Genomic DNA, 12485 nt, shown 5'->3' on the forward strand with positions numbered 1-12485 from the left:
CTCCATAACCAGTACAACCACTAGATTCCTCACCCTCATCCTCATCCGTCTAATACATATATATATATTATGTTCTTATTAGCATCCTCGTCAGACGTCGCTTAACTTACGCAACTGGTATGACTCTGATCTGCTCTAACAACTCAGTGAGCGATATTTAGCTCCGAGTTAGGGTGACTTCACAACTAACATCACCGCAGTGATAGAAGAATTTATTAACTATTAATTTAGAAATTATTTATTCATTTATTAAATTTAAATTAATATTTTTTTACATTTCTTAATAATTAAAAAAATATTTATTAACATGTAAAATATGTCTATGACTAAAAAAAAAAATTATTAATAATTAATAAATTATTTTTCAACTACTGACAACCTTGCAGTCAGAATCTAACTGCCGTGACTTGTGAAATATAAATAAATAAAATTTTTGTTTTATTAAATTATAAATTTTATTAAATTGCACTGTACTTTCTTAACTATTAACGTTTTTAATAAAATAAGCTCATCTTCATGTTACACTCATCAAGAGCTTTCATTTGAATACCCACATGCATTTTTGATATATTTTTCATATATACATATATATATAATATATATAAATATATGAAAAATTGATGTGGGTACTCAAATGAAAGGTCTTGATGAGTGTTACATCGGGATGAGCTTATATCTTTAAAAATGTCAATAGACGAGATACAAGGTCATTTTTTAATTATTTATCTAGAGATAGAATATTTTCGAATGCAGCCTAAATTTTTCTTATTCTCTTATTAATATAGATCAATTTATTAGCTTTTAATAAATGTTTAGTAACTGTTAATAATTTGCAATTTAATAATAATTTTTTAATTGTTAATAAATATTTATAAAATTGTCAAACGTTCAAAAATTAATATTAATTAAAATTTTTAATTTTAAAAAATTATTTATTAATAATTAATATTAATCTAAAATTAATAAAATCATCGAATATTAAAAAATAATTAAATAATCTTTATTAAATATTACCAAATCGTTTTATCAGTGTCCACTTGTGCTTAAAGTTCGTCCTCTGCATTTTATTCTATATACATAATACAAAATATATACATAGAGTATTATTCATTGAAGAGAACAGGGAATCAGGATGATACGAGTTTCACAAACTCTATTCAACATTTCCGAAATAAAAATTGTTGTTGGCTTCCAGTTTAGCTGCAGTGGGTCTTTGTATTCATACTTCCTACTCATCCCTCATCCTCATATCACAAACCCTGGAAAAAGTCCCTCACAAAAACCTCAAATAAAACTATATATGAGATAAAAAATAGTTGGTACATATGCCCGAGCCGAGGTACATGAATAACAAAAATATATAAAATAGTGTACTGTGCTATTCGGAAATAGAACCAAAGGATAAATTTAAAATTGACTCCATGTTTAAAACAAGATTCCCGCAAAACAGTTTAGTTTGTCTCTCAAAACTCGGGAATATGTATACAAAGTAGTTTAGACATGTGTGAGTACACATGTGTGCTCATCTGTGAATCCATGAGCTTGTCAGTATATATATATATATATATATATATATATATATATATATATATATATATATATATATATATAGCGTTTTCTTCTAAAAATATCTAGGCTCTTTCTCGTCAGCATGTCCCTCGCTTACGTTGATTTACATTTGCGATCGTCATTATATATCTATCTATGAATATCATCTCGAGTGCCTTAAATATCTGTTTATAAATATATTAAAAAGTATATTAGATTTTATTATTATTGTTAATGGCTGGAGAGGAGAAAGTCGAGCCCTTTGGAATTAATAGGCAATACTTTAGTTATTTTCAATATTTTTCTATATATATTTACAGCGATATTAAGAGTTACATGTGGTGGATAATTAAAAATAAGCTTAGTATGTCGGTACGAGTTTTAGGACACGATCTATCGGCTATATATATTTTAATTACAGAATTTTTTTATATTAAATTAATTTTATTATAATCAAAAATTTTTAATTGTAACAAATTTTGATTTAAATTCCAACAAAAAGAAAAAAAAAAAAATTTTAACTATAAAAATCAATCCAAATACAAACTAAAATAATAAATTTCTAAAATCTAATTTCTCAACAATTACCCAACCAATTAACCCTAATATATATCAAACATATTAATAAACAGCAACTGTTAAATGTAAAGCGTAAATCCCCGGAGACTAAAACTCCAAGCGCTTGTCCCAGTTAATAGCCGTTGAAAATTACGTCCTCAGCATCTGAGAAAAACCGATACAAAGTTTGGATCAAGATGAAAACCCAATAGATACATGTATATGTCCTATTGGTGTTTATGGGCTGACTAAGCGGGCACACGCATCATCTCTCTTGCTCTTTATTGTATCGAGATCGGTCCAGGTCAACTGTTTTTGTTTAAACCGTCTTTTTTATTTAACCTCCACAACTATTAGCCCCCACACATAAAACACACAGAGTCTTTCATCAACGGAGCTTGTCAGGGATGCTAAACACGCAAAAAGCTTCTACACCCTCGACTAGAGTACATTTTACTGCTCACTCTCTTAACTAACTTTTAGACATACACGTATGTATATACGTATATATATTATTCTCACTTACTAGCTCTTATTTTATTTTTTGCCCAACACACAATTAAACCTCATACTTAATTTATTTTTATTTCTTTGTCTTGACGGTATTTCGGTTATATGTTGCGCAATAACCATTTGCGTAAGGTTCGCTCGTATTCTTCCTGGTAAAAATATATTCTTACATATTCATTATTCTATTTATTATTCGTACATTAACGAGTTGGAAATTTTATATAATAATTTTTTATTATTAAATTTAATAAATAAAATTTTGCTTTATTAAATAATGAATTTTTTTAAATTGCACCGTACTGTCTTAAATATTGACGTTTTCAAATATGTAAGCTCATTCCGACGTTACACTCATCAAGAGCTTTCATTTGAGTACCCACATGCATTTTTCATATATTTCATATATTTTATGTATATGATATTTATAAAATATATGAAAAATTGATGTGGGTACTCAAATAAAAGGTCTTGATGAGTGTAATGTCGGGATGAGCTTATATCTTTAAAAATGTCAATAGTTGACAAGATACAAGGTCATTTCTTAATTATTTACATCACTTAATGTAATTTTATTAAATTTTAATTTACTGACTTAAAAATTAAGTTAATTAATCAAAAAAAATTTTTTAACCAAGAAAAGTTAATTTTAAAAATTTATTTATTTTAAATCAAGCAGAAAAATTTTTTTAAATAATTTTTTTGATTCAAAATTTATGTATTAAACTAAATTAATTTTTTGTTAACGTAAAAAAAAAATTATTTAATTTAAAAAACACTTTTTTTAGTTTAAATAAAAAAATTTTATTTTCCAGAAGTACTTAATGGAATTTGCAACGCTAACAAAGAAGAGGAGAGGCGACGAAAAGGTATTAATCACAAATAATTAAACCCGCGATAAAAAATGCGAAACAAGCCAAGACTGATTTAAATCTAAGCCTAAATTTTGGAAAAATATAGAGAGGAGGAGTTGGATATCTAAAAGATTGTAAGATAAAAAAATGAAAAATAAACATAAGAATTGTGGATTTGTTCTCAGGTGGAGGTTACCATGAACTGTATAACGGTGTCGTCTGCAACGACACTATCCTCGCGACCGGTGTCTTCAGCTCGAAGGAGCTTTGGATGCTTTCAAAAGGTACGACGGTGTCCAAACAAATTAGATAATTTTTACATAATTAGTCAATAAAGTCACTTGTGATGGAAAATTTACGGATAAATTTCTTCTTGTTTAAACTCCAATCTTTTTAAACTGTTAATGGATGCTTTCGAAAGGTAATTTATTTTAGATAGGTCTCAATACCTTTTGAAAGTATCCACGACCTTTTACAATTATTATTTATCTTTGAGAATTAATTAATTATTGCCGTACAATACAGAAAATTTGAATTTTTATCAATTAAATTTTAGGACATAACTTAAAGATTTATGAATGAATTTTTTTTTAATAAAAAAATTCCTTTTTTTTGGTCTTCTAAGCGCGTATAACCCTTTAAGTAGAGTAATTAAATAGGGCAAATAATGCATTGTTGATTGTATGAGTAAAAATTGATGTTAAATTATTTTAAACGTCTGAATGCAAGTAAGAAAGCTCCTACTTGACTCGAGGCTCGGTAACAACGCGTACGCGTACGTGAACGTGTACTAGCTATATATTATTATTACAAATGTACACATATAGATATATACGTATGCACTGCAGATTAGTATGCAACCCGTTTATATTTATAGAAACTAACAATGCTCGAAGTAACTTTGTTCATGTTAGCTTCCAAATCTAAAAGACTCGTGATATTAAATGTGCAATGTTATTACGTTGTTTATTATATTTTTCGTTACCGAGTTGATTTTTTTTTATTTTTACATTTTTTTGATATTTATTTTTTAGTGAAGTAATTTAAAAAAATGTATATTACTTTTATTTTATAAAAGTTTAATAATAAAAATAGCGTAAAAGGAATGAATATTCATGAATGTATGAAGGTATGAATATGTATTGGGTGGTAAATGTGGATGTAATGTGTGACGTGTGATGTGTAATGTTTAATGTGCGAGGGGAGTGTGTGGATAATATGATTTGTTGAGAATAAAGTTAAGCTTCAGGTGGAACGAAAAATAATGCAGTGTAATGCGTGTACGTCTGGTTTCAGCGTCCATACTGCATGACCTCAGCGACATGCAGCCTCAAATAAACGCGATCAAAATAGAGCACCCGCCGTACTACTGCAGCAGCTATACCCCTCCTTCCGCGGCATCCGCCGCGGATCACACTCAGCCCGCGGCTAGCTTCAGTAAGCTTATATTTTTTATTTATATTTTTTTTTTATTTTATTGTTGGTAAAATTCTATTTTATTCATTTATTATTATTATCACTGCAATAAATAATTAAAATAAACTGACAAAATTAATAATAATAATAATAATAATAATAATAATAATAATAATAATAATAATAATAATAATAATAAAATTAGATATAATAACAATTTTTTATTTAAAAAAAACAAAAAAAAATTAATAATTAAAACAATTAAAGGTCCACCACCAGTACACCAGCTCATAAGGAACGACAAGACTGACAAAGCACCAACGGTATCAGTATCAAGTGCCCCAAGTTTTTCACCGGTCCTCAGGCCCGAAGATGGCCACCGTGGAATTGATTCACCTCACTCTCAAACAGGTATTTATAATTTTAATTATTAATTATAAATAAAATACTAATCAAGCGATTAATGACAAAAAATAATACACACCCTTGATGTTTCTCTTCCGTCTCTCTCCCAATTGATTTACACAACTAAGATAAAAAAATTATCCAGTGTGCGATAAACCCACTCTGAGCTCACCTTGGCGTCGTTTATGGAAAAAATATAAGAGAGACTTGTTATTTAAAATTGCCATAAATCGTAGTTATAAATAAAATTTTTCCACTTTTACTTTTTTTGTATTATCTCTAATTAATTAATTAGTCGATTAATTAACTAATTAATTAATTAATTAGTTGAATAGCAAGATGGGTAAGGAGGCAGCAAACGGAGAAAATGAAATTGAATAAGTTAAAGTTTAAACAGCATCAGAGTTAAGTATAAGTTTTAAAAAGTTGTGCGCCGAAAAAGGAGATATATGCATCAAAGGATTAAAAGTGGATTTAAAGTATAAGACGGCGGTCTTAGGGGTTGATCGTTGGTTTAACTCCTGCTCGAGATCTCGCTACTTAGGTATTATATTATTGCATTATGCCGTTCTGACTGCATGTGGTAATACTTGAGCTAGCACGGCTAAACAGGAGACAGTTACAGTTAGTAGCCAGAAAGTTTAAAGTTTATCGTGAAAAATAAAAAGCAACAGTGAATAAAATCTGGGAATCACTAATCGCGGATTACACGTGATCTCTGTTTCAGTCTGAGCCCGAGCATTTCAAAGAGAGCTCGCTTACTCGACTAAAAGGTATATTGTCACAAATTTCGTTGTTCTACATATACGTATTATGTAAATATATACCTTTTGCGACATGTACACGTATTTATCGTAGACGAATGTTAGCACGGCTGTATTATTTTTATTTTTATTTTGTATTTTATATATTTTATAAGGAGGTACCAAGATGTGAGTAATTTTTTTTCAACTCAGTGAATTTTAAAAGTGAAGATTAAATTTTTTTTTTAATTATTGAAGATTTTTTTCTTCAGAAAAAATTGACTTTAAAGTGAATAGTAATTTTGTATTATTTAATTATTCTGAAAATAAATGAGTTAAAAGAATAAAAAAGAAAAACTGAATCATAATTCACTTGATTACAAAAGAAGTCCTTGTAATTTAATCATAATATGACAACAACTTAATCAATTTCCCAACATTAAATTATCACTTTTGCCATAATAAATAAATAAAAGCCTTGTAACACAGAAAAATCTCATTTTTTTTTTTTATTCATTTTTTCAAATTGCTGGAACAGTTCCAATTTGTCCCAGTAAAACCTCTGATTTTGCACTGATTAACCGTTTTGTCGCTCATAAACCATTGCACACTATACAGTAATAGTTCTTCTTGGTTCTCCATCTTGGTATCCCTCCTGTGTATTATATATTACACAATAAATATATATCAATACAAGTTTACTTTCTTACGGGGATGTTTAAACGTGCGTCTTGTTAACTTGACATTTATTGTACGTACGTGTTTTTGCATATTTATAATATATCTATCATATTTCATTTTAATATTGTTACTATTATTATTATTATTATTATTATTATTATTATTATTATTATTATTATTATTATTATTATTATTATTATTATTATTATTATTATTATTATTAATATTAAAATTGGACAAATTTTAATCTTAAAAAAAAAGTATAATAATAATAACAATAATAATAATAATTATTATTTTTTTTTTCAATTATTTAAACTTTTGATTACTGTGGGATATAAAAAAGTTTTTACCGAAAAGAATGCACTAGATAATAATTATTATTATTTCTAATGATATGATAATTGTGTGTGGCTTTGAAATTCTCGATCACAAGCATTTTATTTTCTGGGTGTAAACTATGCACACAAGTATGAAAATGAACATGTAATATAAAGTAGTATAAAGTATATATGTACCCTATAGTATATAAAAATACAAAACTTTTAAAAATAATAATTATTCAAGCAACTTTAACATTGATGTCACGTCAGGTTGCTTCTCATTATTATTTATTTGATGCCTACACTTTTCTCTCTACATTTCGTTTTATTTTCACTACACACGTTTTATTACACTGTCCGCGGCTCCAACACGGATTTATTTTTTACAAACAAGTGTCATTATAATTATTATTATACTTTATTTTATTTTATCATTCACTTCATATTACAATTTAAAAAAAAAAATTTTTTTTTTTTTTTAGTTTTGTAAAATTTAACTTCATCAAAAAGATCAAGGGAAATTTATCTTTAAAATAAAATAATGAACTCTAAATAAAATTTGTGTTGGTAGTTTTTTATGAAGTTTGTTTGTTCAGAAAGCGTATTGCAGTTTTTTTTATTTTCTTCCCCATTACAGCAGTGTAGTTATTGATTTTTTTTAACGCTAGATAAAGAAGCTATAATTCAGATAAAATGTACCGATAAATATTTTCAGTGTTGGGATTTTTTTAAAATGATAACGATGAGATTTATAAATTATTGAAAGTCAATTAAAAATCTTTTAGTAGAAAAAAAAATTAATTATTTAAAAAATTGATATAAAATTTAACTTTACTTTCTATTTTAATTCCTTTCGATTAAAAGAAAATATTCCATTTTAATAATTAGAGTTAATATTATAGCCAATGAACACGACTTGAGAATTAATTCCATTAAAAATAATTTGCATAATTAAGATTTTTATCATAATGACATAAAAAAATATTCTACCTCTTTATTGACCTCTGTATTACTTTTAATTTTATTTAAAAGCTAATGCTGTAATAATCAAAAGTGTTAATTTATATTTAATGGAAATAAGACTAACATTAAAAATAATTTAAATTAATTTCGCCTTGACTTCAATCAATTAAATTAAAAAAAAAAAATTTACGCGCTTCTAAAAATAATGTATTAATTTTTTTAATAATTTTTTATTCAAAAAATTTATTAAAATCTTTTTAAATATGTTATAATGTTGAAGATTTTCTAGTTAAAAAAATACGAGCACAAATCAAACCCGGGAAAATGATAAAAATAAAACAATATGAGCCATAAAATATGTAACGGGTCCGCCGTTGACAAATGTCTCTTAAAATACTTTGAAAATATTTATAGAGTGTTATTATCTTGTTAAAGTTGTTTTATCTCACTTTATTTACCATAAACTTTTATTCAAAATGTCTCAGTTCCTTTTTACACCTGTTCATCCATGAAATTGCCCCGCAAAGTTTACCGTATTGCTTGTATAATGTTATACGTATCTCACTTTTTCACCCTCTTACACTTATCTACATGTTACATATCCATACCCCATACTCTGGGCCATCCCGTGCTCGTGCCACCACATCTACACACATACATGCCACCAAAAGTGGTTGAAACTTGTTTCATCTTATGATAATGTTCCGCTAGATATCATTCTCAAGAAACTTGCTCTCTTATTCTCTTTAATATAAATTTCTTGTTCTTATTCTTATTCTTATTATTTTCCCTGTTTAACATCTGTACTTGAACTTGCACTTTAATAATCATTAATTCACAGATAATTTTCTAGACAATTAGTAAATTTAATTAAAAAAACTTTTTCATCAATGTTAATATCAGAAACATGCGATTTAAGTGATTATTTTTATTATTAAAAGTATTGCTGTACTTTTGTGTAGTGTACAAAAATTAATTTTTACTTTTATAAAATTATTTATTTATTCATTTATATACATATTTATTATTACAACCAGACATTACGAATAAATTAATAAAATCATAATTACGCTAAGTTAAATTAGCAACCTGCAAAATATGTATGCACGATTCAATTATTTTTTCGTCGCTATATTATTATTATTATTATTATTATTATTATTATTATTATTATTATTATATATTATTATGATTTTGATCGAAGTATTCGTGACCGACTTATAACATTTGTAACTATTTACCAAAATCAATTTTATCAAAATAACTATATTGATAAAACATAAATCGAAATAAAAAGTGAATAAAGACATCAAAGAAAAAAAAATCTAAATAATAAATGATAAATAAAAGATTAAAGCTTTTTGCTTTTTCAATTACCCTACGGCTGAGATTCGCGTGATTTATAGATTGCCGGTGATGTTTATACATAGAAAAGTTGAATTTTGTTGTGAGCACAAGTTTATTCCCCTTAGAGAACTCTTTAAACGTTTTTTCAAGCATGTGATTATATTAAAACCTTGACAAAATTAAAATAAAATTCACTCACAGCCGATCTATTGAAATTTCATTTCTTTACAAACTTTAAATGCTATTTTTTCTGCACTGTGTGTCTTTTTTTTTTTTTGCCTGTTCCGATAATTCATCGGAAATTTTTTGTTAATTTTATAGATATTTTTTTTATATATTATGCCGTATTAATTATTAATTATTAATGAACATGGACTCACGTATTATAGATAGATGGATAGACAGACAAATGTTCGGTAGTGTTATTAATTTGCGTACTCCACCGTTTTGGTGATTGCGATAGTACGTCAATCTGATTATATTAAATCGGTAAGCTCGTCAATGTCTGTCTGTCTGTCTGTTTAATTGTCTTGTTCGTCTGTCTGTTAAAACCTTTCCAATCATGTACTATTTATTACTCCCTGTTGCGCAATTAATTTTTTTTATAAATTTTCTCATTGAAATTTATTTCAAAATTAATTAAATAATCAGTTAATTTTTTATTTCAAAATTAACTGCACAGAAAATTATTAATTTTTTTTTTTTTTTTTTTTTTTTTTATGGAAAAATTAAAAAAACAGCTTTAACTTGTAAATTGGAGCAAAGCAAATTATTCATTTTAATGCCAATATCTATAAATGACAAATGTTTCAATTACCGAGCATGTACTAAATTTTCAGGTGTTTTATATTTTTACCGAGCATTAAAAATTTAATTTAGCCAATGGTCCTTGGGAATTGTATTTTCCCAACCGATGGCCCGTTAAATCAATCAAATTTTTATGGTTTTGTTTAATTTAATTAAATTATTTTATTTCACTATTTTTTGTTAAAAAAAAATTTTTTTATTTGATCCGGTAAATTTTTGATGAAATATTGCAAAAAAAAAAATTCAATCCTAAATTTATTTGTAATTTTTTTTAAAACTTACAAAATAATTTTTTAATTTTTTAATTATATTTAATTAAATTATTATCAAATTTTTTAAACAAATTATAAACAAAAAAAAATTATTTTAAAAATGTCTTCTTTAGAAACTTTAAAAAATTATAAGTGCAATTTTTTATAAAAAATTTTCTGGATCTAATTAAAAAAAAAAAAAATTATAATGTCTGCTAATTTTTGAATAAATGAATTAATTAATAATTAAGAAAACTCCATAAATATTATTAAATTTTTCTATCAGTACTTTTTAATTTTTAATAAAAAAAATTAAAAATCTCCAAAAAAAAAAAAGCGAATAAATAAATTTAAATTCACAAATAATAAATACAAACCCAAAAATTTGAATACAAAATAAACTCCAAGATCTCTTGGCTGACCATCCAAATAAAAAAAAAAATAATAATAATAAAAGCATGCTCATGAATCCAAGTTAAAGCTGTCATATGCACTGTCACCAGTATCATCAGCTATTCCTTAGCAAGATATTAGACTATTACGTATTCTGTATCACTCACTGTACACGGGCAAAGCTCTGGGTATGTCGTATGCTGGATGGAATTTATTGACCCCGATCGACTCATATATATGTATAAACCTATTCAAAAATTATTTCGTATAAACACTATACTAATATCACTAAAATCTTTCACTCTTTGTCTTTATCTATTGAACTTTAGTTTAGTATATCTACTATCTACTGTGGTCCTATCCTGGCCATCTATTATCCGAAAACCCGTCCACTAGCTCTGCCCACACCCATTATGTATATTGCACACTCTGACATGCACAAAATACATACATATAAATTACATTGCGTTTTTTTCGATCTTGCTGTTGTTCACTGTCTCCATACTTGCTCCCGTATATTATATCATATATTATATATTGTATATATTTACGGAAAGCCTATTCCATGTATATAAAATTTAATACACCTGTTACATGTGTGTGTATTATGAAAATTGTGATGTGGATGTCGTTATTATTTATGTTTGTGTTAATATTAATTGTTGTTTATTATATTTTTATATTCTTGCTGTTTTTATTATAATTATGGTTATTAATGTTATTAATTTAAGTTTCAATTGCTGTTTTATGTGTTTATTGCATATTACGTTACTAATGCCATTTTTTTGGACAAAATTTTAATATTCGCTTCGTAAAAATTCGCGCCAAATTTAAATTTTAAATTTAATAACTAAAAAATTTTTTTCACACAGTAAATTAATAAAAAATATAATTTTATAAAGAGAATTAAGTAAAAAAAAATCCTAAATCTAGAAAATAATTAAAAAAAAATTTTTTTAATTGAAAAAAAAATTTTTTTTTGATCAAATAAAATTTACTTAAATTAATAAAAAATAAATTTTACTGCTCAATGTTATTTTTATGGTTTAAAATTTTTTCTCTTAAGGCAAGTTGATTTTTTTTTTTTTTTTTAAGATATTATTTGGGTAATTTTAATAAAAAGTAACTATAATGATTTTTAATTGATTCAGAAATTAATTATTGCAGAAAATAAATTATTTTCAAAATAATAGTTTCCAAGATTGTTTAAGTTTCCAAGTTTAAATTAAATAATTTTTAGAGTAACATTTTTGGAGTTTTAAAAAAATTGAAAAAGTTTGGTTTTTTTTTTTTTTTCTTTATGAAAGTAATAGAGACTGTTATTTACCAAGAAGATATTGCAGAGTAATATTTTATTCGAGTTATTTGAGAAATATCTTGCGTATTCAAGGAATGACGCATTGCGGTGTAATTAATTTAAATTCTAAGATGACTGATTTTAATAAATTTCTGTTTACTTCCGTGCATTTTTCTTCAAAACTAAAACTGGGTTGAAGTGAACTTTATATTTATTATTTATATTTATTATAACTTGAAAAGAAAAATTTATAAATCTGATTATTATTTAGACAATCAATACAGTGGTAATAAATAAGATATTTTGACATATTTCAACTTTATAAAAACAATTCATTTACAATTTATCATTATTATTAATTTAATAATAATTTTAAAGAAAATTTTACTTTA

General features: G+C 25.6%; 1 protein-coding gene across 7 annotated transcripts in view; it reads left to right on the top strand.

Annotated features, from left to right (window-relative positions):
- Positions 1-12485, top strand: part of Nfi (Nuclear factor I) — a 42516-nt gene that overhangs the window by 23564 nt on the left and 6467 nt on the right. For 6 of the 7 annotated variants that reach the window (XM_074256276.1, XM_074256275.1, XM_074256273.1 and 3 more), the window contains exons 5-8: positions 3429-3482; positions 3653-3751; positions 4764-4904; positions 5151-5294. In XM_074256276.1, the coding sequence (XP_074112377.1) occupies positions 3429-3482; positions 3653-3751; positions 4764-4904; positions 5151-5294 (438 nt within the window). The remainder of the gene's footprint in view (positions 1-3428; positions 3483-3652; positions 3752-4763; positions 4905-5150; positions 5295-12485) is intronic. The other variant, XM_074256272.1, reaches the window with a different exon arrangement.

The sequence above is a fragment of the Cotesia typhae genome, unplaced genomic scaffold (genome assembly GCF_013202065.1).
Source record: "Cotesia typhae breed Kobodo isofemale line unplaced genomic scaffold, CoteBio_Ctyphae scaffold_152, whole genome shotgun sequence".
Taxonomy (NCBI): Eukaryota; Metazoa; Arthropoda; class Insecta; order Hymenoptera; family Braconidae; genus Cotesia; species Cotesia typhae.